Here is a 27,745-nt window from a genome sequence, read left to right on the forward strand (position 1 = left end):
CAATGTTGTTATGTATGAAAAGTCAGAGTTTTTATGTATGACAAGTCAGTGTATTTATGTTTAAAAAGTCAGTGTTGCGATGTATGACAAGTCTGTGTTTTAATGTATTACAATTCAGTGATGTGATGTATGAAAGGTCAGTTTTGTGATGTATGACAAGTCAGTGTTATGATGTATGACAAGTCAAGGTTGTAATGTATGACAGGTCAGTGTTAAGATGTATGACAGGTCTGTGTTGTGATGTATGACGAGTCAGTGTTGTGATGTATGACAAGTCAGTGTTGTGATGTATGACAAGTCAGTGTTGTGATGTATGGCAAGTCCGTGTTGTGATGTATGACAGGTCAGTGTTGTTATGTATGACGAACCAGTGTTTTTATATATCGTTAAATGTAAGGTCGGTTTTTGTTTGTATTTTATGTCAAGGCGGCTGAAGGTCTGTTTATACCTAAACCCATATGATACTTTTTTACATCAATGAGATATCATACTTTGTATTTTGATTTGAACATATTGTTTTGCACGGAACGCATGTATCAGTTTCCTTTTCTAATTAATTTAATTAATTTGTATTTTCATCAGTTAATCTAATAAAATTATGAGATTTATGTGATTTCAAAAGCTATTGTCCACCCTTATTAGTTCTTTGAGTTTAACAATTTGATGTACTTTAAATATTACAAACTTTAAATAACTTCGCAATACCCCAGTGTGAAATTAACAAAGGTTATCTTTCAAATCGACCCAGAGAAAGCAAACCCTTCACCGAGAATCTTCACTTCCACAGTAAAGCATGTGAAAATAAACATAAACGAACCTGATCGCTTTCAAGAACAATTTCGTCTGTGTTTACTTGCAAAGCCACCTGCCAAAAGAATCATGAATTTGATCGCCAGCCAATGAGAGCTTTTTTTTCTCGAGCAAAGTATTCAATTTCTAGGAAAGACTTGTGTAAACAGTTTCCGTTTTGATAAGAAATTAAGTACATAGACTGCCTAGATTAATGTAGTGTTTTCATTATGTTGGCTAAATGATCTAGGAATACTTGAGAATGTGGAAAGCAGCGCAATTGATAGTGTTTGTAAGTAGTGCATGTTCATTATCTACTAAATGCTTTTTAACAACGAAAATAAACTACAAAGAACGAAAGTATTGCTCGTCAAACATACAAAATATTAGTTGATCGCGAGCTTTACTTTTTCATTGGGGGATCAGATATGAAAACAATATGACAAAACAAAACAAAACGATTTAATGATTTTGTTTGTTTCAGCAACGACTCGTTTTTTTTCTTTAAATTTTAAGTAAATAACCTGATTTTTATAGTAAATAATATACTATGTTTTCTATGAAGCTTATTTATTTTTATTTATTTTGAATGATTTGTTTTATTGCAACGATTTGCTTTTGTTTTTTCTTGAAATTTAAAGTTAATTACCTGAATTAAAAAGTAAATACAATTCAATGTTTTCCATGTGGCATATTTATTTATTCCGTGCATCTCACATTATGGAGAATTCCATTGATAGACCAATCTAGATTATACTGAACACTATGTATTGTCAAATGCAATTTATATATTTGAAAAGTGCACGATTGATGACTGTTTATATTCACATCATTATGTTTTACAATTGAAAACAAGTAATACAATTCCTTCAAATAATTCATTTGATCGATATTGAGGCCGAATGAAAAGCCTGTGGATCGCCACACAACAGCAGTCAGTGACCGTTACGTTATCAATATGACGTTATTTTGTTACGTTATGTTCAGCGTATGTAGTAGCGTATCAAAGCGGGCGTTATACATGCGTGAAGTGTTGTGCCAGAGGCTTTGAGGGTCACAACGTTTATAAACTATACGCTTGATGCCTTTAATCAAAGCGCTGAAGGCAGTTAAGTTGTTCGCTATTGCATAATTTAAGACCCAACTCATTTATTCAGAATTAATCGCAAGTTTGGCATCAACACAAGCCGTTCAAAATTTTAAAGAGTGTGTCTTAACGCACGGGTTGAGATGTGTGTTCCCTTTTTATCATCCTATTTATTTTTTAAGTATTACTTGGACAAAATAACAACAACATGGCATTTTGAAGTTCTGAGAGCATGCATAGAAAGTATGATGAAAATGTATATTACAACTGAATTTTAAGAAAATTTGCAATCACCATAATATTAAACGAATATTGTTGGAATATCGAATAACTATCTCACTAAGAATATAATTTCATGATGAAATTCCCTGTACAAAATTTTTGATTTTTTTTACACAATATACAAAATCAAAATATGCAATAAGATAATTGATGAAAATAAATAAATTTTAAATCTGCGAGCAATACGATTTACTCACGAGTTAGGTAGTCATAAAGATAACCCTGTTGACGCGTACTTTGTTGTTTATGCATTACTTGTTACCCTAGCAGTTCACACGGTGTCATCAACACTGACCTAAACGAGGGCATAAAGCACTAATGCGCTTTTTTCGGCGTAGCTGTTTTACTCAGCTTTTCACCTTAAATGACTTTTACATAACGCCAGCAGACACGCATGAATACATTCGAATATCTCATAGGCTGATTCGAAATAAAACCTCTGAACTTTGGCTACATCACTGTGCCTGTGCTCAGTGCAAAGTATGTATCACTGTTCAGTGTGAGGAATTACGGACTACGCTCTGTATGTTCAAACGACACAAATTGTGACCCAGTTACAATTACGCGTTAAAATCCATCTCGCAGAATTTCAGGGGCAGTACTCGTTCACTTAATCGTCCGGGGAATATATAATTGATTATCGATATTGACAGTTTTGCTTTTCACGATGAGAAAACAAACATTACCGAAATAGTATAGTGTCACGATAAGAGGAAAATCGTTTAATTATGCAACAAATATTTGCCGTACTCGGTCAGCACGTCTGGTAATCGTTCCTGAACGCTTGGAATAGACTATCCTTATTTACAAATTTGCTATTTTTAATTCAAATTTGTATCGAAAAGCATTGTGCTAAAATGTGCCTTTAAAATTCGTAATGATTTGTTATGACACTCGTCATGCGAAAATGGGTCTTATTCCATATGCGCCAATCATATATAGAGCCCACTCAGCCTGGTCAGGAGATACAAAATGATACATTAAAACATTGAGTGATTTTATAGGGAACAGCATCGCCTCTGACCAGACTGCGCAAATGCACATGTTGAGCTTAAGATACGCTGGCTGAAACGCATAAGACACATTTTCGCATGACGCGGCTATGAAAGTGTGATTAAACCCATTTATGCCTAGCGTCTAGAAAAAGGGCCTTGGCAAACAGCGTAGACCTAGATGAGACGCCGCATGATGCGGCGTCTCATCAGGGTCTGCGCTGTTTGCTTAAAGGTATTTCTGTAATAAATAATCTTAATATAGAAATAAATATACTAGACATCCCTAATTTTGGAAATGAATTGATCCAATCTAGAAGGATGGGAGAGTTCACTAGGCTTAAATGGGTTAAATGTGTCAAAATAAAATTGCCTGTGAATCAAATATTAACATATGATATATTTCGATTGTGAAGATATAAACTCATAATAAGGCATGTGAGGACACATATGATGTGCACTCCCGTAGTATATTTTTATCTACTTACACTTATGTGTGGTTTGACAATGATAACACACATTTCATGCGGAGAACGTGCGTCTAAAAAGTGAAAAAACACAATAGTTTAACATTTGTTTTCAATTTAATTACGTAGAAACGTAAATTGCAAACTTAATTTAAAATTCAGCAGTTACGCCGACTACCGTTTTCAAACGATATTTGTTATAGTTAGTTTTTTTTTATAATCGGTTTTAGCGATTATAAATCATTTTGTTGTTTTCTATAGTATACCTCTAGTAATTAATTAGTGAACTCATGTTCAACGTTTTATAATTTGAGAACTGTGAATATTAACAAACTTAACCTTTTACTATTGCGTTGTTAGCACCCGTGAATACAAAAGATCGCCGCTATCTGTTGAGGACAAAAGAACGTTTCCCAGACATATCAAATTTACCCCCCCCCCCCCCACCCCTGAAGTAGTTAGCGCTATGGCAACATCACACCGCATCTATTAATAACCACAGATAATGAAATGACCTGTGCTTGACAAAAATACTACGCCTTAAGACGCAGCAAATAGTGGACTATTTTAATCATTTATAAACATTCTCTTCCGCGACACGTATTATACAATAATTATTTATTGATTTTGTTTCAATATACGCTCTGTTCAAAAATATTTCATTTAACACGATATTCACATTATGTTTCCATTTGAGAATGAATATAGTTGAAGAACTCAAACCTCTTGCATACATTATAGAACTCATTATCAGGTTTATCGTAATTAAATGCGAACCGACTCGAAATTTTTTGGTTATGACATCACAGGTGGTTAGCGTGTGGCTATGTTATTATTTAGTGAAAACATCATTTTGAATGATAAATAATCAAATTATAATGAAAAATCAACTTTTCTGGAAAAATAATTCACTATCAAATATATATATAGCAAGGTATTCAACTCAAAATGACCCGAAAACGAGATGCATCGCTTTGAACAGCTATAACTTCATTACTTGTGCAGCGATTTTCACGCACTCGGTTTTATTCAACGCAAAAATGAATTTCGTTTCTGGAAATTTACATATCTTGCAAGATTTTTACAAATGCTGGGTAACATTTTAAAGAAAAAAACCGAAACGCATCTCTCATGACCTACTCGTTGTCCATCAGACCCGCTCTTAGACAGAAATCTTCACGGAGTAAAGGGCATTTTCAATTCAATAAAACGTATGAAAAAAAAACATTCTTACCGTGCTTGCCGTTACGTTATGCATCAAAACTAACTGTACAGCGCCGTTTGAAACCCTTGTTTACATACATTTCAATTAACCGACATTTTAAACACACGAGTGATTTCATTGGTCTAATGCGAAGGTGTGTCTTTGCACCTGGAGATTTCATTCATGAATCCTGTGTGATCGCTGTCAGGTAGGTCACACGAGTTGTGTTTCGTTTTATTTCTTTACATTTGACCCAGCATTTGTAGAAATATTACAAGATATGTACATTTTCTTAAAGGAAATTCTTTTCTGCGTTGAAGGTGGTAAGTTCATTATTTAAGCTGCTTAAGCAGTTTTACAATAATTATCACACGAGTAAAATAAAGTATTACGACGAAATTTTCACTGTGTTCCAGGCTCTGGTGTTGGGTCTGGGTCAATCAGCTATTGACGATGTGTTCCGACAAGTATATGACGGTAAAATATATCCATGATCAGAATTATATTATGTATGGAAATATTATTTGACAATTGAACAATAATGCATATGATTTTGACGTTGAACTGCGGTCAAAAGTATTCTTATATTTCCAATTTTCTCTTCTCATTCCTGCCATGTAACCATCTGTATATGTATACTTAATTTAATTATTTTCTTAAACTTTATTTTACAATCAAATACTACTGATAAATCGTGTCACCATCCGATAACTCACGTTTAGCTCTGCCTACATGTTTGGTAATCACGCTATAAGTAACGCTAACCGATTCTTAAGTTAAGTACACCATTTGTTTAAGGAAAGTAGTTAAAAGTAATTAAAAGTGGAAAAGCGTTAAAGCCACACACCTTGAAATGAAATGCATGTTCATCAATACATATATATGCAATTTGAAAGTGTGCACAACTGTCATTAAATCTTTAGCAAGTAATTAGCAAGTAATTAATATTATTTTTTTTAATGTTATCACCGAAATTAGGATTTCGATACGTATACGTCCATTTACTGTACAGGTGTGGTTTCCTCCGTGTAAACAAAATAAGAATGTCAAAAACAAATCTTTTAAATACACGACTTATACATCGAATCCTTGTAAATAACTGATATAGTTTTTAAATCAACATGGCATAGAGTGTTTCTAACTGGCTGAAGAATGCCGTCATCAGCCGAATGTTAAAAGTAAAACGCAGTTTATTACTGATGCAATACCTTCAGTGCTTGCCTAATCTTCGTGAAAATGTACACAGATGTTCCTCTTAAGCTTCTTTACCGAACATGTACGCATGGTTCCGCGTCACTGCACAATATGGCTGCCATAGCTTAAAGTTAAAATATGTATTGAAGCCATTTATCTAATCAAACACATTTCACCAACATTAAGTTAAAAAGTGTGTGGCAAAAACTGATTTACAATGCCCGCTAATTTTCCAAAATCAAAGCTTTAGTAAAAAAACAACAACGTGTACAACAGATTATTTTCTGCTTTACTTTTGGCTAAATATTCAAATAATTGTACACATATGTTCATTATGTGATCCTCGGTTTTTCTGACCAAAATGACCAATATGCATCCCTTTTGCAAACTGAATATCAAACCCCAATTCTGTACAATTCTTATTAGAAACATACACATCCGTCTTTAATTCGGTTTCCTCATCGTTTTCCTGTTTTTTTTAATTACCTTAATTCTAAAATCGTCTTTATAGTTTTTAAATACATTTACTTGTGCGTTGTTTTAAAATATGATATATTTTGCTAATCAGCAAAACTTGCTATAAATGCTATTAGAATTGATATTCAATGCCTAAGAAATATTTAAAAAATGTTATAATGTATTGACAGACACGACTAGTGTAGCATCTGGACTCAGCGGCTCAGATCAAGACTCAGGCCGTTCAGACAAAGTGGTGGAGGCTCATTTGCAGTCAGGTAACACGAAACAAAAGATGGAGTTTCCCTTTTTCTCGCCCCGTAACGTTTGTAATTGTTCCTCTAATTTAAGTTCTCCGACACTAAACTATAATATCAAGTATTTCATTAAATTACGGTTTCAACCACTCTTGCTTTTTCTGTTTGCATACAGGTAACAATTGTGTGTGTGATCAATGTTTGGTTCAATTTGAGATTCTGATAGCCTTTCAACCTTTAAACATAACATGTTGTGCATTTGCCGTTCCAAAGCAATGGCCCCAAATATTGTTTTTTTCTGATTATGTTTCATGTCTTCCACATTTCCTATACTAGTATATACTGGTTGTTAAAGCAAACATATGTTTAAGACTGGTGTCGGTACAGAATGGAGGGTAGCAACAGAACGCTGGTGAAGCTGCATTACGATATGGTGATAGACAAGAGAACATACAAGGATGCTTTCAGGTAACTTATCAAATTATCTAGTAGAAAACAGAAACATTTTATATGATTAAATGCATGAATAAACAGGTCATTCTTTATCAAATGTAATTATTTTTGGCCGTTTTACCAATCATTAGAAAGGACTTCACAGATGACGTTGATTCCTGCGAGACACATAGCGTTGATGGTCAGGCTGCAAATCGTCGGAAAAGGATTGCATCAGAAAGCGACGAGAGCCGCTGGCCCCTCGAAATACCGTATCAGATAGAAGAAGGATTTGGTATGATCGTCTTATATGAAATCGAATATTTTATACAATGCAATTGTTCATACGTTTTAATCTAATTCAAAACTATCAATTTTCGTTCATAAGTATCGAAATACTAAGGCTGATTAAAAATCTCTCATGACCGTTTCCTGGGTAGAAGCAGTACTAGGTGTATTTCGTGGAGATCTGAAGAACGATCACACAATCGAGACCGAACCATGGTCGCTTGGGGGACACTACGTCGACTATGCTTAGGCAACCTTTCATACGTTTTAATATATATTGTAAAACGTTGTTAAATTGCCAATAATAGCAACAACAAGATGTTTTCAACTAAAACTATTTTTCGCTATATTATTTAAGAATATTTTGTCGGTTTTGTTTTAATATATATGTTGCCATTCACATGGTCTTGTGCTACCACTCAGCTGCTCGCACTCTCGCGATTAGGAACGTGTTGTATTAAGAGAAACAAACTATGAAAAATGGATTTCTTGAAAAATAGATCATACGACATGAATATTTGCGATGTACTATATTGCAAATATTTTTAATTATATATATATATATATATATATATATATATATATATATATATATATATATATATATATATTTATTTATTTATTTATTTATTTCAATGATATGTTTAATTTACTTTAATGATCTTTTGTCAGATGCCTCTGGAATCAGAACAATTAAAAAAGCTATGGAAGACTGGAGCAGATACACGTGCTTGCACTTCGTAGAAAGGACAGACCAATACGACCATATCATATTCAGTCCTAACGAGTGGGCAGTTTTCTTTACATATTGCATGCTGCTGTAAATCGTAACTCACTATTCATGTTATTTTAGCTCACGTGAGCACAACGTGCTCATGGTGAGCTTTTGTGATCGCCTTTTGTCCGTCGTCCGTCGTGCGTCGTGCGTTGTGCGTCCGTCGTCAACATTTGCCTTGTGAACACTCTAGGGGCAACATTTATTGTCCGATCTTCATGAAACTTGGTCAGAACATTTGTCTCAATGATACCTCGACCGAGTTCGAAACTTGATTATGCTGGGTCAAAAACTAGGTCACCAGGTCAAAAAAAAGAAAATCTTGTGAACACTGTAGAAGTCACATTGGATGCCCCATCTTTATGTTACTTTGTAAAAATGTTTTCATTAATGATATGTTGATTGAGTTCAAAAATGATTTCGATCCATTGAAAAATATTGCCGCCAGGGGGCGGGGCAGTATTCCTGATATGGCTATAGAGAAACCTTGTGAACACTCTTGAAGTCACATTTTTGCCCAATCATCATGAAACTTGGTCAAAACATTGGTTTTATTGATATCTTGGCCGAATTCAAAAATGGTCCAGATCGGTGAAAAAACATGGCCGCCAGGGGGCGGGGCAGTTTTCTCTCTATATATATATAGTGAAAACATGTGAACACTCTAGAAGTCACATTTTTTATCAAATTTTCATGAAATTTGGTCAGAATATTTGTTTCCTAGATACGTCGGTGAAGTTTAAAAATGGTTTGGATTGAAAAAAAAAACATGGCCGCCAGGGGGGGGATCTTTTTTGTATGTTTATATAGTAAAAAAAGCTTGTGAACACTCTAGGAGTCATATTTTTTGCCAAATCATCATGAAATTTTATCTAAGCATAGCTTTTATAGATATCTCGGACTATTTCGAAAATGGTCATGATCGGTGAAAAAACATGGCCGCCAGGGGGCGGAGCAGTTTTCTCTATATGTATATTGTGTAAACATGTGAACAGTCTAGAGGACACATTATTCTTTACCCAATCTTCATAAAATTTGGTCAGAACATTTGTTTCCACGATATGACGGTTTAGTTCGAAAATGGTTCGAATCGGTAAAAAAAACATGGCCGCCAGGGGGGGGCTTTTTCCTTATATTTATATAGTAAAGAAGCTTGTCAACACTCTAGAAGTCACATTTTTGCCTAATCATCATTTATTTGGTCTAAACATTGGTTATGTGGATATCTCTGACGATTCTGAAAATGGTCATGATCAGTGGAAAAACATGGCCTCCAGGGGATGGGGCAGTTTTCTCTATATGTATATAGTGAAAACATGTGAATAGTCTAGACGACACATTTTTCGCCCAATCTTTATGAAATTTGGTCAGAACATTTGTTTCCTGGATACGACGATTGAGTTCGAAAATGATTCTGATCGGTAAAAAAATATGGCCGCCAGGAGGGGGGTGGTCTTTTTCCTTATATATGTAATAAAAGCTCGTGAACACTCTCAAAGTCACATTTTTTGGCAAATTAGCATCATGAAACTTGGTCAAAACATTAGATTTATAGATATCTTGGTTGAGTTTGAAAATAGTCGTGATCAGTGAAAAAAACATGGCCGCAAGGGGGTGGGGCAGTTTTCTCTCTATATATATAAGAAATCATGTGAACAGTCTAGACGACACATTTTTTGTCCAATCTTCATGACATTTGGTCGGAAGATTTTTTTTCCTGGATACGACGGTTGAGTTCAAATACGACGATTAAGTTCAAAAATGGTTTTGATCAACCTACTAACATGACCGCCACGGGGTCATTTTTCTTAAATTTATATAATAATAAAAGCTTGTGAACACTCTCAAAGTCACATTTTTTGGCCAATCATCATGAAACTTGGTCAAAACATTGGTTTTATTGATATATTGGATGAGTTTGAAAATGGTCGTGATCAGTGGAAAAACATGGCCGCCATTGGATGGGGCAGTTTTCTCTATATGTATGTAAGAATCATTTTCCTTACATATATATTTTTTTTAATCTGGGTATTAAAAACATGGCCAACAGGGTGGGTGGGGTAATTTTCTATATATGCCTATTGTGAATACTTTGGAACACCTTATTTTTAAAGACAGTCTTCTCATATCAATAATTTGCAATATTTACTGAAGTGGTTTAATCTTTGTTTTTTTCCATCTTAGTCTCTCAGGTGTGCGACCCAGGGCCCTTTGGGGCCTTTTGTTTATGTTAGAAGTTGATTTACATTTACGTTTTGATTCTTTCAAAAAGTAAGATTTAGCTTTACTGTTAAAGGCAACTTTTTATCAGTATGACATTAAAATACAACAACAAATAATTAATATAAGTTACTGTTTTACCATCAGGTAAAAATAAATAAAAAACTTTAACTGTCGATGGTTGGCCTACGGCGAAAAATAAGAATAATTTTAAACCTCGTTTTGGGAAAATCGGGCGTAAAGCATGTGTGTAAAATGTCGTCCCAGATAAGCACGGGATAATCAGGAACGACACTTGCGGTTGTTATGGAATTTTGTATTTAAAGGAAGTATCTTTTAAACGAAAATCCATTTTAGGCGTAAAGTATCGTCCCTTATATGCCTGCGCCGACTTCATTAGGCCCGGTTTGTCCAGATCGAGGCTCATTTATATCTATAACTTTCCCTGTTCTTTTCCAACAAGGGTCTGCGAATCATATGTGGGGAGGATAATAGGACCCCAAAACATCTTCCTGAATCTGCAAAACTGTATGACGGTAAATATCGATTGCATGGGCGTCAACAAAAGTTGCAACCAAAATCCAGTAAAGTGTATAGTAAAGTGCTCATTGTTAATCAGTTACCACATCTAGTGGTCGAATACTACCAATATTGCTCTCCGAATAATGATTGGTCTGCCTTTGCACACGGTTGATATATGATGTTCGTATACTTTATGTATATGTATATATATATATATATATATATATATATATATATATATATATATATATATATATATATATATATATATATATATTATACATGTTACATGCAGTTGTCCCTTTTAACACGACATTGACACATACATTGCTTTTATCACAAACTGTTTTAATGAAGTTGTCCATGAATGAATGTAAGGACATTTGCATCATAAATGTCCACTATGAGACACATGCAAATCCCTCATACCGTATTTGCCATGCGAAATAAATACTTCAGTTTCAGATTGCTGGAACTCATCATTCTCTAAGACATTTGATAAGCAAACCGCCTATATCATTTCCTTATTGATGAGCTAACATTGTATATTGCAGCTGCCGATCGTTTTACACGAGATTGGGCACGCCATTGGCCTATACCATGAGCACACGAGGGCAGACAGGGATGATAACGTCACTGTAAACTACAAACGCATTAATCCGAAAAACCACTTCCAATTTGACAAACTCATCGCGGAATATCTCGATTTTAACAAGCCGTATGACTATCACAGCATAATGCATTACGGCAAAAATGTAAGCATCATGATTGAACACCACGAGGTTCTACTCTTTTTTCCTTCGTGTTCAAGTATGACCTAAAGAAATAGCTTATCCTGCCATTCCTTATTTGTTTTCGGTCGTAGTCGTCAAAAATAACTGACAACTTCTTCTATGAAACCTTTAGCAGATCGTAACCAAGCACGACAGGAATGACTCTGCAAATATCTTCACATTTTTTGAAAAGCAATTTGGATATTTTAAATGGTCTTACCTTGAACCAATTTGAAATAGTTTGACAATAAGGATAATTGGATGAATAACGTACACGTCCTGTAACATTAATGAGCAGAAATAAACTGTTTATGATTCTAGATTTTTGGTGAATTTCAGGCAGATACATACACATTTTATCAGGCCGTTTAAGTGTGGCGGCTATTACGGAAGCTTATTAGTTGTACATAAATGTATTTAAAGCCCACCTATTAATTTCAGTTTTTCGCCGACCCACGCAATGCTACTTCGTTGGAACCGAAAGACGAAGATTATTTGAATATTATTGGAGAAGCGAAACACCTCAGCTTCCATGATGTACAAATTGTGAGCGCCATGTATAAGTGTGAAGGTTAGCTTGTTTAATTACGAAATTAAGCTCCTATTATTTGAAATAAAACTCATGTTTTTCACCACCGACTAGTTTTCGTTTTAAACTCTTACACATTTCAACTGTTTGGTGATGCATGTAATCTGTGTTAAAAACAAAACTTTTTGAGTATAAAACCTAAAGCATCTACATTTGATAATACAAATTGCATGTTACACATTAATTATAATTATTGTAAAAATGAATAAGCAAAATTACACTTTATTAGGAAATGTACTTTTTATTACAATAATCAGTATTTATTATTGTAATAACCGTGTTGAAATGACCCACAGGAACTTTGTTTTGGACTTTTCTTATCTTCTGTGCATACCTGCTGTTGTAGAGAGATGTGCTAATAAAGTATGCCCGCAGGGTGGATTTGTGGGGAAGAACTGCGAATGCTTCTGCCAGGGATCTCCCGAAGATCCAGTTCAACAATGCATCAAACCCAGAAGTATGGGCGTGACGGTTGAAAACATATAAATGATTTTACAAAAATCGCAATGGCATACCTTTTTTCACAATTTTATAGGTTTTCGAAGACTGTGGGTTACTCTAAAAGAAGTTCACACCTTTTGCGCTCCCATCTGAACATAACTATCAAATTCATATGTTACTATTGGATGACACATGGCTTTGCTAAGCATTTATCTGTTCGCATATTTCGCTCTAGCTTTACTAGATTTGATAGTTTGTTAACCGGTTTAGTTCAAGTAGAAGTGTGCATTTTATCTGCGCGACAGATATGTTATGTATCCCCTCAATTCAAATATCGAGAAAGTGCATACATACAATGTTGCACACTTCACATCCCTATTTGAAAACCCTTTCTACAAGTAGCTATAAAGTGATTGTTAAGTTGATATTTTCTTTTTAAAGTATTTATATAAAAAAACATTGTTGACTAAATATTGTTTCTCGCATACACGCTTTTGGGCTATGACCTCACAAAAATTGTATATTAGCGGACACACGTGATGTTTAAATCTCACAAATGATACTTATGTAGTTTTTCCTCACATTGACACGTGTCACAGTGTTCACATTTGATATTTTGTCTCTTATATATAGTGTTCTGTAAACCCCCGCCTATTGACCTGGACACCTACTTTGTGTACCCAATCGGAAAGAAGGTGGTACTGATGGGTCTGTCTGGTACCCAATACCCAGACGGAACAGTTCTCATAGTGGAGAACCACCGGTGCTCAAAACAAGGGACCGGAAACTATACCTGTCAAGACGGCAAATGGGTGGACAATATCAACTGCAAACCAGGTAATAGCCGAGAAAGAGAATCATCCCAACGAATAATGCATAGATAACAAACAAACTAAATTAGACGAAAATGCCGTTTAATGCATGTACGTAAAGTGTCATCCCAGATAAGCCTGTGCAGTACACACCGGCTCAGCAGTGCAGACAATTTCTGCTCTAATTGGAATTTCGCTATGATGATACTTCATTGAAACGAAAAATACCATAAAGCGGAAAGTGTCGTCCCTTATCAGCCTGACGATGGCCGATTGGGGTCGACATTCGCCCATATATAAAGCATTTTTATCATAAGAAAATAATACATACCGGGAAGGTTAAGCGTACAATTTGCAGTACCAGGCTCCGGCACTGTTACCGCACATGCGTTAGGTCTGGTTTTTCTTACGACTCGCCTCAGTGTCTATGTATATAAATAAACACAAGTTATGTTTTTATCTAGATCGGTGTGTGTACGATACGATCCGATATGAATTCGAACCGAATATTACAGCGCATGGACTTGGCCCAATCGCGGAATACGTCAACACGGGTACACATGTAAGCGTTACGTCAGTGTTCGAGTTTTCCTGACATTCCATTGAGTGCCTACTTAGTGCTTACACATTGAAGAGTCAACACAGAGTTGGCTGATTACGAATATTTGGATCCTAGCATAGACTTGTTTGTTATGGGTTTTAGTAATTTTAACACCCCTTTACTCAATAAATATCATAATAATTAATTTCATGAAATATATGGTATTGTCATTTTGAAAACGAATCTAATCATTGTATGTTAAACACTCCAACACAACGACACGCCCAACTTTTCCAAATAATAGTTAGGCGAAAATGACATCGCTCACATGTGCGAATTTCTGTTTCTGTTTCCTAAGACAGAAATAGTTGCTATTTGAAGCAATGTCGTGTTTGATATAAATGTAAGCTTCGTTCGATGGATGTAATAGGAAATAATTTACGGCGTACCTGGCAAAATCATTGCGTTAATGCTGGAACGTTGTTTGTAACGTTATTACTCTATATGAGTGTTTTTCATATATACAATTTAGTTCGATTGCTATAACTTCTATAAGTTTGTATTGTGTATTTTTTCATAAATTTGGCACCCAATCAATTATTTAGAATGAACTTTATACATATATGTATTTAAGTACCATAACGATGAGTATTATTTATTTGCAATATAATCTGCGAAACAGATAAAACATTATTCAACACATATACTTGTTTGGTATCAGTTTACGAACCGAATATGATATGAACACAGCTAACATCTGAGTCGCGTCATTTATGTTAACAGAGTAAAAGAGTGTTATAACAGCTAACATCTGAGACGCGTCATTTGTGTTAACAGAGTAAATGAGTATGAACACAGCTAACATCTCAGGGGAGTCATTTATGTTAACAGAGTATATAAGTATGAACATAGCTAACATTTAACATAGCTAACATTTGAGGCGCGTCATTTATGTTAACAGAGTAAATTAGTATAAACATAGCTAACATCTGAGGCGCTTCATTTATGTTAAATGAGTAAATGAGTGTGAACACAGCTTACATATGAGGCGCATCATTTATGTTAACAGAGTAAATGAGTGTTAACACAGCTGACATCTGAGGCGCGTCATTTATGTTTACAGAGTAAATAAGTATGAACACAGCTTACATATGAGGCGCATCATTTATGTTTACAGAGTAAATAAGTATGAACACAGCTTACATATGAGGCGCATCATTTATGTTTACAGAGTAAATAAGTATGAACACAGCTTACATATGAGGCGCGTCAATTATGTTAACAGAGTAAATAAGTATGAACACAGCTTACATATGAGGCGCATCATTTATGTTAACAGAGTAAATAAGTATGAACACAGCTTACATATGAGGCGCATCATTTATGTTAACAGAGTAAATAAGTATGAACACAGCTTACATATGAGGCGCGTCAATTATGTTAACAGAGTAAATTAGTATCAGGCTAAGCCCCGTGCTGGGAAAACTGGGTTAAAATCATGTGCGTAAAGTGTCATCCAAGGTGAGCCTTTGCAGTCCGCATAGGCCAATCAGGGACGAAACTTTCCGCTAATCAGGGATTACATATTTTCATTAGCTTGTGTGGACTGCGCATGCTTATCTGGGATGACACTTTATGCAAATGTATTTATACCAGTTTTACCAGAACGAGACTAAGGCTGATGTTTAAGTAAGCTATAGTTTCACACTTCACACATTTTGGTAGTTATTGGAGGTGCAGTTGGACAGATCTTTTTGGTTTTCAAAGCTTGAGCATTTTGAGGGCCCGAAGTTGAACGTTCTCTGTGTAATATAATTTTTCCGTCACAATTGAAACGCAGACAAATGATACCATTCAAAAACGCTTTTATTAACCTCACGTTAAGACTTTTTTAGTAAGTAAACGGATATGTCTATTCTGCTTTTTTACTTTCCTTTCCAAGGTGCACGTAGAGTGCAGAGCACCAAAAAGGACCCAAGGGTATGATTCTGAATGCAGAGATTCCATTTGGGTTCCGGAATTGCCGAATTGTGATGCAGGTAAACAAATGCAGTCATTCTGATCGAACACAAATTATTTAAGAAAACATGAAGGACTATGATCAATATTTCATCAATTATCTTTCCGCTACAATTCTACTTTCGGTTGTAGCTTGTAAAATTGCAACTACCAAACAAGGGTTTCAGCGGTAGATTAAACGAAATAGATAACCAACAAAAATGTTCATTCCTATTAACTCAAAACGTTTTGCAGTAATGATTTCAAAAATAATAAATTCCAAAAATACGATGCCCCTTAAAAATTGAATTTGAAGTCAAACATGTTCAGCATTAGATCGAACGTTCGAGGAGTTCCTAAAGAAGAAATACACCATAGTAGTTATCTATGCCAAACCTTTCTGCAGAAGAAGATTGAATAATACATTACAAATCATAAAAACAAACATATTACGTTCCTCTGTTTTTGTGGAAGATTGGACGATTTAGTTTTCAAAAATGAAATATAATCTACAGTAAATAGCTCGACATTCCAATTATATTCCCAGTGGTAAATATTAAGATAGGAAACATGGACGTACTATTCAAAACAAATGTTAACACGAGTTGTGATGCTGATGCTGTCATAAAGGATCTGCCACGATAGGTCATTTCGTTCCATGAATAATGTATATTTGTTCATTAAGACTGTGGTCATTTTAAAGAGTCCAAACACAAATGATTTATTGTCATTACAATGGGTTACTAACTGTACATGCCGGGTTTGTGGACTCCTATACTGGCATAACGACAGCAACCGAAACTACCGGTACTTATGAGTGTAAAGTCTGATGCTTGTGGGAATGTTATAATACAGAGTATTTGCTTCCTTTCATATTAAATGTAAAATTTGGGTTGTTTTATGATGCTAAAACGATACATTTATTTTAATAAGATGGCAAGTATTCAGCGATTTATTTTCAAACACATGTATCATTAGAAAATAATGCAGGATTGAAAAGTCATGAGTACTATTTAAACGTTTTGTTCTTTCGAACACCCATGTGGGAGGATGCACATTTGGTGTGTTTTATTAGACAATACGCCTTAAAATCTACCCGTGTAAACAAGCACTTTCCGCTTTGATCTAGATCGTTGTGTGTACGACAGGACCCGATATGTCTTCAAACCGAACATTACTTCGGACGGCGTAAGTGGAACCACTGAATACGTCAACTCGGGAACATTCGTAAGCGTTAAGATCTACGTAACGTTTATGTCTAGAAATTTCTTAATATCAGATGTCATCCTTTTAGAGAATACATATATATGAACATAAATAAGTATTAAGCATTTATTTGTGAATATATTTAGCTTGAAAACATTACGTTATGAAGTTAAGTCATTTTTTAGGAATTTATTTAATTGTGTCGCACGTACCATACCACATGTTGATGCTTCAAGTAGAAAACTTTACAAACACATTCACTATCAACTATACTATCATCTATAGTTACATATGTTGATATTTTATCAAAATTAATTATCGTTTTCTTCTGCCGCGCTAACGCAAACGCAGTGCTTCTAGAGTTCGCAAACATATTTATTTAACATGAACACCTGTGGACCTACTTATTGTGGTTCGGACTTTTCGAAATAACACACTTCTAAAGCCAAAAAGAACATTTTTTATTTATTTCGCGCGCGACTAAACCATTTTTGATACTAAAGTAATCAAACTTTACAACCATTAAAACACGAATTTCACGTTCGTGCGATCAAAACGATTTGCCACACTTTACTGATTAACAGGCTAAAAAAACTCAATGACATTATGTAACGCTGCTTTGCGCCCGATTGCAATTTGGTTATTGATAACAACCTGATAAGGTTTGATTTCCAGTCAAGTTACGATTACAGACAGTTAAATTAGAGTGTTTCGAAATATTTTGGAATTTGGCCTCGATTCGATGATAAGTTACCCTATGTTTATCCGAATTCAATGCGTTCCATACGCTTCAATACGATTAGGATTTTCATATATATTTTCTGTTTATATCGTTGCGCCAATTGTGATAGTGGCGACGTAGAATTGATGTTTTGATATTAGTGCAATTTCGAGACAAGAGAGAAATATGGGGGACATCCTTGTCCTATGGACACATGGCTAGTTCTAATTGAAAGCACGGGCAGGATTATATTTTATCCAGCATTTATTCTTTGGCACAAAAGCACTGCCACTGGTAAGATCTAATATGATCACCTTGATCAGTTGATTCGTGAGACCAATCTTAATACATGTAGTGGCCACGTAGAACAAATGTTTCGACATTAGTGCAATTTCAAGTCAAGAGAGCAATATGGGGGATCCTTGTCTAAAGGACAAATGTATAGTTCTGATGGAATAGCACGGACAGGATGATACTGTATCCAATATATATGCTTTATGGTATCAATCCTCTGTCACTTTTAAAACGAGCAAAATCAAATATCATTTCAGGGAACACTTCAAGTCTGTATGTTTGTACTATAATTCTTAGTATCGTGGTAAAATTGGACGGACATAGCTTGACGCTGAACACGTGTTGGAGGCTGTTAACCTAGCAGTAGAATATGTTTGTGTTATATATTAATTCAAATAACATAATCCTTTCGAGAGCATATTTTTTAACGGACCTTATGGAAAATTCTTTAAATCATTACGTTTTAAAAGTCGATGAAGTAATAACTGTTTTTTTACATTTGTAAAAAATCTACAATAATGTAATATGATATTGACCTTGCGTTAACAAAAACTTACAAGTGAACAGAATGCCAATCTATATATTGCGTATTTTATCTTTTCCTAGGTTCACGTAGAATGCATTGCACTGAAAGGGATACCAGGCTATGACTCTAAGTGCACAGACTCGCTTTGGGTTCCAACTCTGCCAAATTGCGATGCAGGTAAACATATAAGTCATGCTGAGTGAACGAAACCTAACTCATTTAGACACAACTTAATAAAAACCAAAAGATGTATTATCGATAATTGTTCTTTCATAAATCCAGTTTATTATTGAAAGTTGGTAAAATATGATAAAGCACAGTAGTTACTTCTCAAGTCTAAACTTGTTTTCAGCGGTCGATTGTAAGATAGAGAACTTCGATGTTCGCAACGTGGAGGTATTGTTGAACGGCACGGTGCAATCGGATGGTGATGTTGTCCCAGATGGCAGCTCGGTAAACATAAAACATTTTCGTTACAAGCAGTGTATCAAATGTTTTTCACTTGCTTTTTAGAATTGCATTTATTAACAATTCAGTTAGTGGGAAAAATAATGACACAATTAAGATACAATAAAGTGAATCAATCACTTTGAGATAACACTGGAGACTAAATTGTCAAGATGTTGCGTCGCTTTAGCTCATCTGATCATGAAGTACGCAATGAGAGCTATTGTGATCACTCTATTTCCGGCGTCCGTCGTTTCGTAATCGTTTAGCTCGTCAGCACTTTATAAGCCTTTTTTCTTTCAACCTTGATAAAACTTGATCTCAATGTTTATATTGACAATTTAAAGGCCAAGTTCTGATCTTCGTCAAGTTGGTACAAATTCTAGTTCACCAGGTGTTACCACTCTTTGGGCCACGTTTATGACTCATTGTTTAGACTCCCATGGCTGAAATTTAGGAAGCCCTCGATGCAAAACTTTAATATAATTTATAAGCCATATAATCACATCATAATGTGTGTACTCTGAAAGCATTAATCTTCAATATCCAAATATCATTTCAACATCCTATTATCATTTCTATTTCGTTTTTAAATTGTATGACAAAGTTACATTGATTCGAAGTCAATACTTTGTGTTTGTTATATGATATTTATTAATTCATTTATTTATATTGAGGCCATATTCTTCGCCTTTTTTGACAGTACTAAAATCAACACAAACTTGTTCTTAAGACCGCCACTTACTTATAAGTAGTAAACCACATGAGTATCGCACAGATTTGTCCAGATCGTATTTTTATATAAATGTCACAATACATCAAACGTTTGTTTTCAACATAATAAAACCACGAAAATGTGTCTATCCAAAATGTATTTATCGTACAATGTTGAGAACTTTTTACATCACGCTGAGCCTTAAGTTTAATGTGTAGAAGTTCTTGCTTTGGCTGTGCCAAGTGCTGAATTTACCCAACATATTAAACAATATTGTCCTCTTTAGTTTCAATATTTGAAAATCAACGATCTTATTACTCAAAACAATTCGAACTTGCCCAAATATAAATGTGGTACTTTCATCTTTTGTTTGTTATATAGCGCAAATATGTTAATACTAATAAAGCACAATTCTTGCATTTGCAAGTAACAAATCGATAACGCAGTTTAAAACAACACCTGTTGTTTTTTCGGATATTGGTATCGAAAACAAAGTATTCCCGTGGATAGTATTTTTCGATAGCTCGTATAAACTGTTATGGTCCCACAAACAGTATTAAAGTTTCGCATTTTATACTTATCCGCGTCTTAAGACTTCTCTTTTGACCCTTGACAGACTTAACGAAACTTCAAAAAGGGATCTTTAGATGACCGTATTTCAAATTTGTTAAAAATCGTTTTGATCATGTAATATATTTGTCATCGGAGATAAAAATATACTAAAAATACAAAATAAAGAAATCTTCTGCTCTTACACCTCTAGGGTAATGGTCTTAATGTTTAAGAACATGGTCTTCTACTACCTTTGTTCAAAGAATGCCCCTGGGGTCAAAACTGGTAACGCCACATGGGTAGTACAATTTGTATAGATTGCTAAAGAACTTCAGTATAAAAATATTTTTCTTTTACGCAACCACAAAGGTTAGTGGTTTGCTTTTTGGCGTGTTACATTGTATGGTGGTCATTTACAAAGTTGGCTCAAATAATGCCATAAGGTCAAAATTGGTTCAGCACTGAAGGTTACTTTTTTCCTAACTCGTAAACACTTAATCTTCTGTGAATTCGCAAAGCCGAAAGGTTTGGACTTTTGCATGATTTATTGAATTGTGGTCTCTACCAATTTTGCGCAAAGAATGCCTGCGGTGTCAAAACTGACCACGCACAATGGTCGTGAAATATATATAAACTGAAAAGTTAAGAACTTAAAAATATCATTCAAAACATAAGTGTCAGAGGTTTGACATCCTATGGTGGTACTTTAGTATTCTAGTTTTTTTTAATGTATGCTTCAGTGGTCAAAATTTGTGCCGGCCTAGGGGTAACTTGTTTTCCAAATATGTGTATAGTGCAAACTTGAAACAATCTACTCTGAACCTAATGGCTCACGGATTTTAAATGCGGCATGTTACGTTATATAGTGTTCTTCTGATTTTCAAGTCATGTTCCTTGGGTAAAAATAAGTCATCCGAAGAGTTCGAATCATTTATAGAGACTTGTATATTAAATATTGATTAACGTCAAACAATATTGATTTTCCCGATTAGAGCAGGTCATAGATTTCATATTTTTTGTGTAAAATTGTAAAGTTGTGTATGCGGCTGGGGTAAAACTATTATGCCCAACTATGTCATCTCAGATAAATCTCTCAAAGGCGATATGTATGAATTAATCTTGATGAAACTTAATCGGAATGTTCATTTTGACATGTCTAGGTTATTTCGAATTTGGGTCATCTGCTTCAAAAAATTACGTCACCAGGTCAAATGATTAAAAACATATTCAGTCTAGGGGCAAAATGGCAAATCATGCTCTGATGTGTTAAAAAACTGGGTCACAGTGTTAAATCTGCTTTAATGTTAGCGTTCTAATAGCAATATTTATTGATGAAACTTGGTCAGAATGTTTTTTTACAAACTTGGTCACTGAATCTAATCTCTAAAACAATGTTAGAGCTCTTAAAACCACATTTACAGATGAAGCTTAGTCAGAAAGTTAGTTTTTACAATATGAAGGCTATGTTTAAATTTGGGTAAGGTGGGGTAACACAATTTATCACCAGATCAAGTCTTTACTAATTGACGGCCACGAATCCTGGAGACTATCATGGCCATCCATTTGTTAAAGTGCGATTCCTTTACGGTGCAGTAGGAAATTTCAATTGTGAATAGCAACACAAATGAATATAAATTACAAAATTCTGTCAAAAATATTGAACATTTCCATTTTACAGAATTATTCTTTTTGCGCTACTTTCAACCATCTGTGACTAAATTGTTCTAAACGCCGTTTGTCTATTCGCTGTTTCGTTATTCAACACATTTATATACAAACCGTTTATACTTCATGTTGCTGAGATTTATCATAAATAGCACCATAATATTAATTGCATAAATCCGTTTCTTTAAAACATTGCAATGAAATATAGTACTAATTACGGTTTACATAACTCGCGACAAACTATAGGGGCAATTCATTAACTCCAGATATATTTTTCTCCGCCCGTTCTATCATCCGTTTGTCTGTCCGTCAGTAAATAAGCATGTCCGTCCACCCGTCCGTCCTTTCGTTCTTCCGTCTGTCTGTCTGTAGTACTCCTACATTCTAACATACATTTAAACTTAAATTCGTTGATGTGTCATGATAAGTATAACTTGCTGCATATTTTAACATGTAGGTGCAGGCACGGTGTAAAGGGTCAAACGAACAAAATAGCCCGATTAATGAATCCCAGTCCGATCTGGTTTGTCACAAAGGACACTTGAAAGGTCAAATTCCCAGACAATGCCCAGCAGGTACAACATATACGTTAAATTGTATATAAGTTATATATAAGTGCTTTTAATTCAATAAGCTACTTTTAGAAAATGTTTGTGCATGTTATTTTGATGGAATTCTAAATTGATAAGCATAGACCAAATAAATTACTGGATACATTTTGTATAAATGTATTGAAAAACACAATTATGAGTTTTTTAACAAAAATTTGAAAGTCAAATGCATCATTTAACGCACATCAAGCATACACATTCGATCTTTTCCAGCATTATACGCTTGCCCCATTGTGCAGTTCGCCAACACGAGTGGCCCATTTCATTACGGCTACGATGTAAAGTGCTTCGATAAATACGAAATGCAGCCAAACTTGCAAGCTCGCTTTCAGTGCGACTGGAAAGGAGACTGGAAGCCATTCGTACCAAGATGTATCCCTAGTAATATGACATAACTTTATAACGTATTTCCTTCAGCTCGGAACAATTTTTACACATCGAAGCAAACCTCATTAAAGCTGTGTTCTGTGTTTCAAGACATCCCCATTTTCATTGATATTTTGAAAATCATAAACTGACACTTGCATTCAAGGGGATTCTTATTTGCGATGCCTCATCAGTTAAATAATATTCAGTTTATCTATTAATCATATGTACGTTAAACCATAAAATTTTGTAACATGTTAGTTTATGTTGGATACTCTGTTGATATATTTGTTTTGCAATATAGACGCAAATAAAACAGTATACGAGGGTTTAATCAGTAGACGATCGTATGATATTATGTAATTGGTTTTTCTTTCATAAAGGATCATGCCAAGTTATCTACGGCAATGCAAAAGTCAAAGTGCAACTAATGGATGGATCGAATATAAGCCCAAACTCAAGAATCAGCAGTGGTCAGAATATATCTATGTCTTGCACGCAGAAGGGTAACGTTCCTGACCAACTGACGCTGACATGTGACCACGGTGTATACAATGAGACAGGCGAAACAACGCTCCCTGTGTGCAAACTAGGTAACGTATTTCGTTCTTTTTGTATAGAATATACTTAAACAAATTGATGGGGAAAGATCGGACGACCGTCCTTAACTTTGAGATGTAAGTGAAAACAAGCATTTTGAGAACGTATACACATCCGTGTCTTATTACATATACTTGTTAAGCATTTTAAATCAAGTCTTTTTCAATTTCTTCACCAGTCAAGTGTATGCCACCTCCTTTATCGGGCGCTGTAATGTACAGTCCAATGAATAATAGCTACGTATTCAAGGACACTGTAGAGATACGACGTTGCCAGGGTAAACTATGGTTTCAAGGTGACCAGCGTTTAACGTGCACAGCAGACGGCACTTGGAACGGGACAGCAACATGCACACCGTGTAAGCTGATTGTTTGTTAATCCGGATAGTGTTGCCCTGTTCAATGGCATTTCCGTTCAAAGATAAGAATAGGAATATTAACTTCTTTATTTTTTTCCACCCCGGATTTATCTTGTACTCTAGTTATAAGTCCGTTTGCGAACACATTTGTGCAAGTATTTATATTTTATCACATGCTATACCCTGTTTCCCATGTTATACAACCATTACATTTTTTTATTACACATGTGTTATACAACATTTTAAAGCGTTTTCATTGGCTTAGTTTTTGTTTATTGACCAATCGCATTTTGTTATTTTGCTGCAATGCGTCAAATGACGTCACGAAATGTCAACAACATTCGCGATTGATCATTTATGTTTGCGTAAATATTTATTTTATTTGCTCATTCAAAAGCATGTGATAAAAAGATCTGACACTCGTTGTCATATCATACCATATTTTATAAAACTCGTCCAGGAAATTCTTTAGTAAGCTCGCCAAAGGCTCGCTCACTAAGAAAATTCCTGAACTCGTTTAATAAAATATGGTATGATATGACAACTCGTGCCAGATCCTATATGTATGGTTTATTTTATGGGCTTTACTGTCACGCGATACATTGGCATACTATATGACGTATGCTGGACGTAAAAAATAAAACTTAAGATTGGCTAATGCAATTAACACAGAACTACCTTTTGGTTTCAGACTGTCAACATGGCGCTGAGAAATGGGATGAAAGGCAGAATTCTGATCTGATAAAACATACTATCAGAAACATTACCGTGGAATCATACCAGGAGTGCCTTACCTTTTGCAAAAACTATGACCGGTAAGCTAGAGACTATTTATTCTTCATATCACATTAATTGCAGTGGTAAGATTGCTATTGCAATTGTTGAATACTCTGAAGTATAAGCTGATAAGTAGATGATGTCGTATCAAATTGTATTGTTGATACATATAGTTTTATCGGCAAAATTACTGCAGCTAAATGCTTGAAATGGTCATAAAAATGTAGCCCAACGTTATATTGTCACACAACAGTATTTGACTACAATATTTTTTTTTATTTTGCAAAGAAAAGTTTACGGTTATACTTTATTATGCAACCTGTCAACCGAACAAAACGCATGCGTCATACAATTTCTTCACGTACGCCCTGAAGATACAAATAAACGGGAAAATTTGAAATAACAAATTGTTCATAATTGTTAAAAATTTCGAAAACAATACAACAATTCAACATATACTAGCGGAAAAAGTTCTTGGTAATGTAATCGGTTTATTTGATAGTTGTCATTAATTATACAGTAGATCTTATGTTAGTTAGTTAATTATTTAGTATATTTAACTTAACAATCCAAAGTTTCATTTGTCTATAACTATTGAGCACACGTATTTATAACTATTCATCATTCGTTCATTCCTTTATACAATTAAGCTGGAAACATTATTATCTGGTTCACGGCAAAGTGCTACTGTAACCCTCGCGTGGGTAAATAGAACAACATAAACAAGAACCAAACGAAATGTAAAACTTAAAATAAGCGTTATGTGATGAGGATGCTTTCATTGATCCAAATATTATAGTTATGAACAATATCCAGCAATACTAGACCGCATTTTTTTCAGTCACAAATCTACACGATTTCGTTTAAATCTAACCAAAAGCGATTATATTCCGAAATCGCCATGACTGGTGAGGAAGAGCCTCTCAATGCCTCATAATGGTGTAAAAAATATTAAGCTGCTAAGTGTCTAGTGTTTCTTACCTATCACATGACTCACGTTTGTTATTTCTTTAACCAATTATACTTAAAATGCTCTGAAGAAAATGTTTGGTAACCAATACAAGCTTAAACTGTTGACTTAAGATATTGGCTATTTCGATGTTTTATATTTTGTAAGAAAATGGTATGCACTTATGGATTAAACTAGTATATTAACCAAACAGGCACCGATATAAAAGATGCATTTTTACCTGAAATCATATTATAACTTCCTGATTTTGTTGTAGTTTATAGTGTTTCAAGCGAAAAAAAAACGATCATTAGAATACAAAGGTGTTTGGTACGTTTCTGTCGAAATCTCTATGTGCATGTATTTATACAAAACATGGTCCGGATTCTCGCGTTTTGTTTACCGAATTGTGTTCAACCCAAAATAATAAACACGTTTTAGACAGTGTGTGTGTCTATTTTAATCAAAAACAATTTGACGGACTATTATGAGTTTGATTTACCCTTGCTTCATGTACATCATTTAATCACATCCCTTAAAAGGAAGCAGTATGACTTATCATGGGACATTCTTAAAAACGTTTATAGCGCAATTTTAGTTAATACGTTATTAAATATGCAAACGTAGTAGAAATATATTAAATTTAAAGACCACTACTTTTTTATGCAATGTAACAAAGAAATGTCATTGATAGTTAACATAACACTAATTTGTTGAGATATGCTATGGTATATAGCCTGTCATCATTTCTCTTGATTCACTGGAATAGCTTCAGTTACAAACATTTTATTTTCAACATGCGTGCAGGGAAATCATCGATGTTCGTCAAAAATCAGTTTATACTGTTAATTGGCCACAACACTGATACTACACATAAGGCTGGTTAAACTCAATCAAAAAGCGATCGGACGAAATGTTTAAAAAGTGAACTTTGATGTGCCACATGTTTATTTCTATAACAAAAACATCTTGCAATGATCTTTCAAAAAGTATTATGATCGGGGTTCATACGTTCAATTATTTTTTGCTGAAGTAAAAGGTTTTAAATTACGCATGGACTAAAATAAGTATGGTGTGACAATTTTCAGCAAGAATATCATTTCAAGTTTGGAACTTTTCAGTCACCAGAAAGCAAAACATAAAATATAAACAATTATTGTTTGAAATATATTAGATTTTTTATGAATGAACTTGTTTTTCAACTAATTTTTTTTAACACGCACACCAAACTTTTATATATTTATTTAAATGCATGGGGAGGAAAGTCACCAACGAGTATGTGTTAAAGTGTCAATTATATTTTGATATACAACTTTTCTGTAGAGCATTTATGGTATTTACATGTTATTTTATAGATCAATTAATTGTTTTCAGTGTTCTGTGCCGCGCGTTCGCATACGGATTTGACCAGGGAAAGCGCAGATGCCGAATCACGTATGCAAACCCAAGCAGTCCAAACGCCAAAGATATGTTGGGCGCAAGGCAACTCTGGTCGGTGTGGTCTCGAAAGTGCGACTAAATTACAATAATTTTGCTCTGGGACCTATACAGTGAAAGAGCTTGAACATGCATACTTGTGTATACCTTTGCACACGATGCTCTGTTGGTCCGGTTTGATTATTGTTTTCATGCAAATTTTCCGTGTATGTATCTTTGCTTGATATTAATAATATGTGCAAGGCTGTTTGTTATGTAAATAAATAAAATCATATCTGCTTTATAATTCATTGATGTTATTTTGCTTTTTAAATGCTGTCCCATTTTCACAATGTACAGTGTGATTTTTATTTCAAGCACTTATTTTTCTTATCATGTTTATTAACCATGTTTTCCGAAGGT

At 34.5% G+C, this 27,745-nt stretch overlaps 2 protein-coding genes across 2 annotated transcripts in view; one reads left to right on the top strand and one right to left on the bottom strand.

Moving 5' to 3' along the window:
• The window catches only part of LOC127837237 (complement receptor type 2-like), a 346,639-nt gene that overhangs the window by 109,277 nt on the left and 209,617 nt on the right, over nucleotides 1-27,745 (bottom strand). The gene's annotated exons all lie outside the window — the stretch shown is intronic.
• LOC127837233 (uncharacterized) lies at nucleotides 937-27,629 on the top strand. Its single transcript, XM_052364155.1, has 22 exons — nucleotides 937-1,081; nucleotides 5,238-5,298; nucleotides 6,663-6,749; nucleotides 7,100-7,196; nucleotides 7,313-7,455; nucleotides 8,121-8,235; nucleotides 10,907-10,979; nucleotides 11,520-11,720; nucleotides 12,180-12,309; nucleotides 12,674-12,784; nucleotides 13,402-13,605; nucleotides 14,045-14,142; nucleotides 16,064-16,160; nucleotides 17,249-17,346; nucleotides 18,947-19,043; nucleotides 19,219-19,319; nucleotides 22,703-22,820; nucleotides 23,070-23,237; nucleotides 23,606-23,815; nucleotides 24,001-24,180; nucleotides 24,872-24,995; nucleotides 27,281-27,629. Exons 1-22 carry the CDS (start codon nucleotides 1,052-1,054, stop codon nucleotides 27,423-27,425), a joined length of 2,688 nt encoding a protein of 895 aa, XP_052220115.1. The 5' UTR covers nucleotides 937-1,051; the 3' UTR covers nucleotides 27,426-27,629.

The sequence above is a fragment of the Dreissena polymorpha genome, chromosome 7 (genome assembly GCF_020536995.1).
Source record: "Dreissena polymorpha isolate Duluth1 chromosome 7, UMN_Dpol_1.0, whole genome shotgun sequence".
Taxonomy (NCBI): Eukaryota; Metazoa; Mollusca; class Bivalvia; order Myida; family Dreissenidae; genus Dreissena; species Dreissena polymorpha.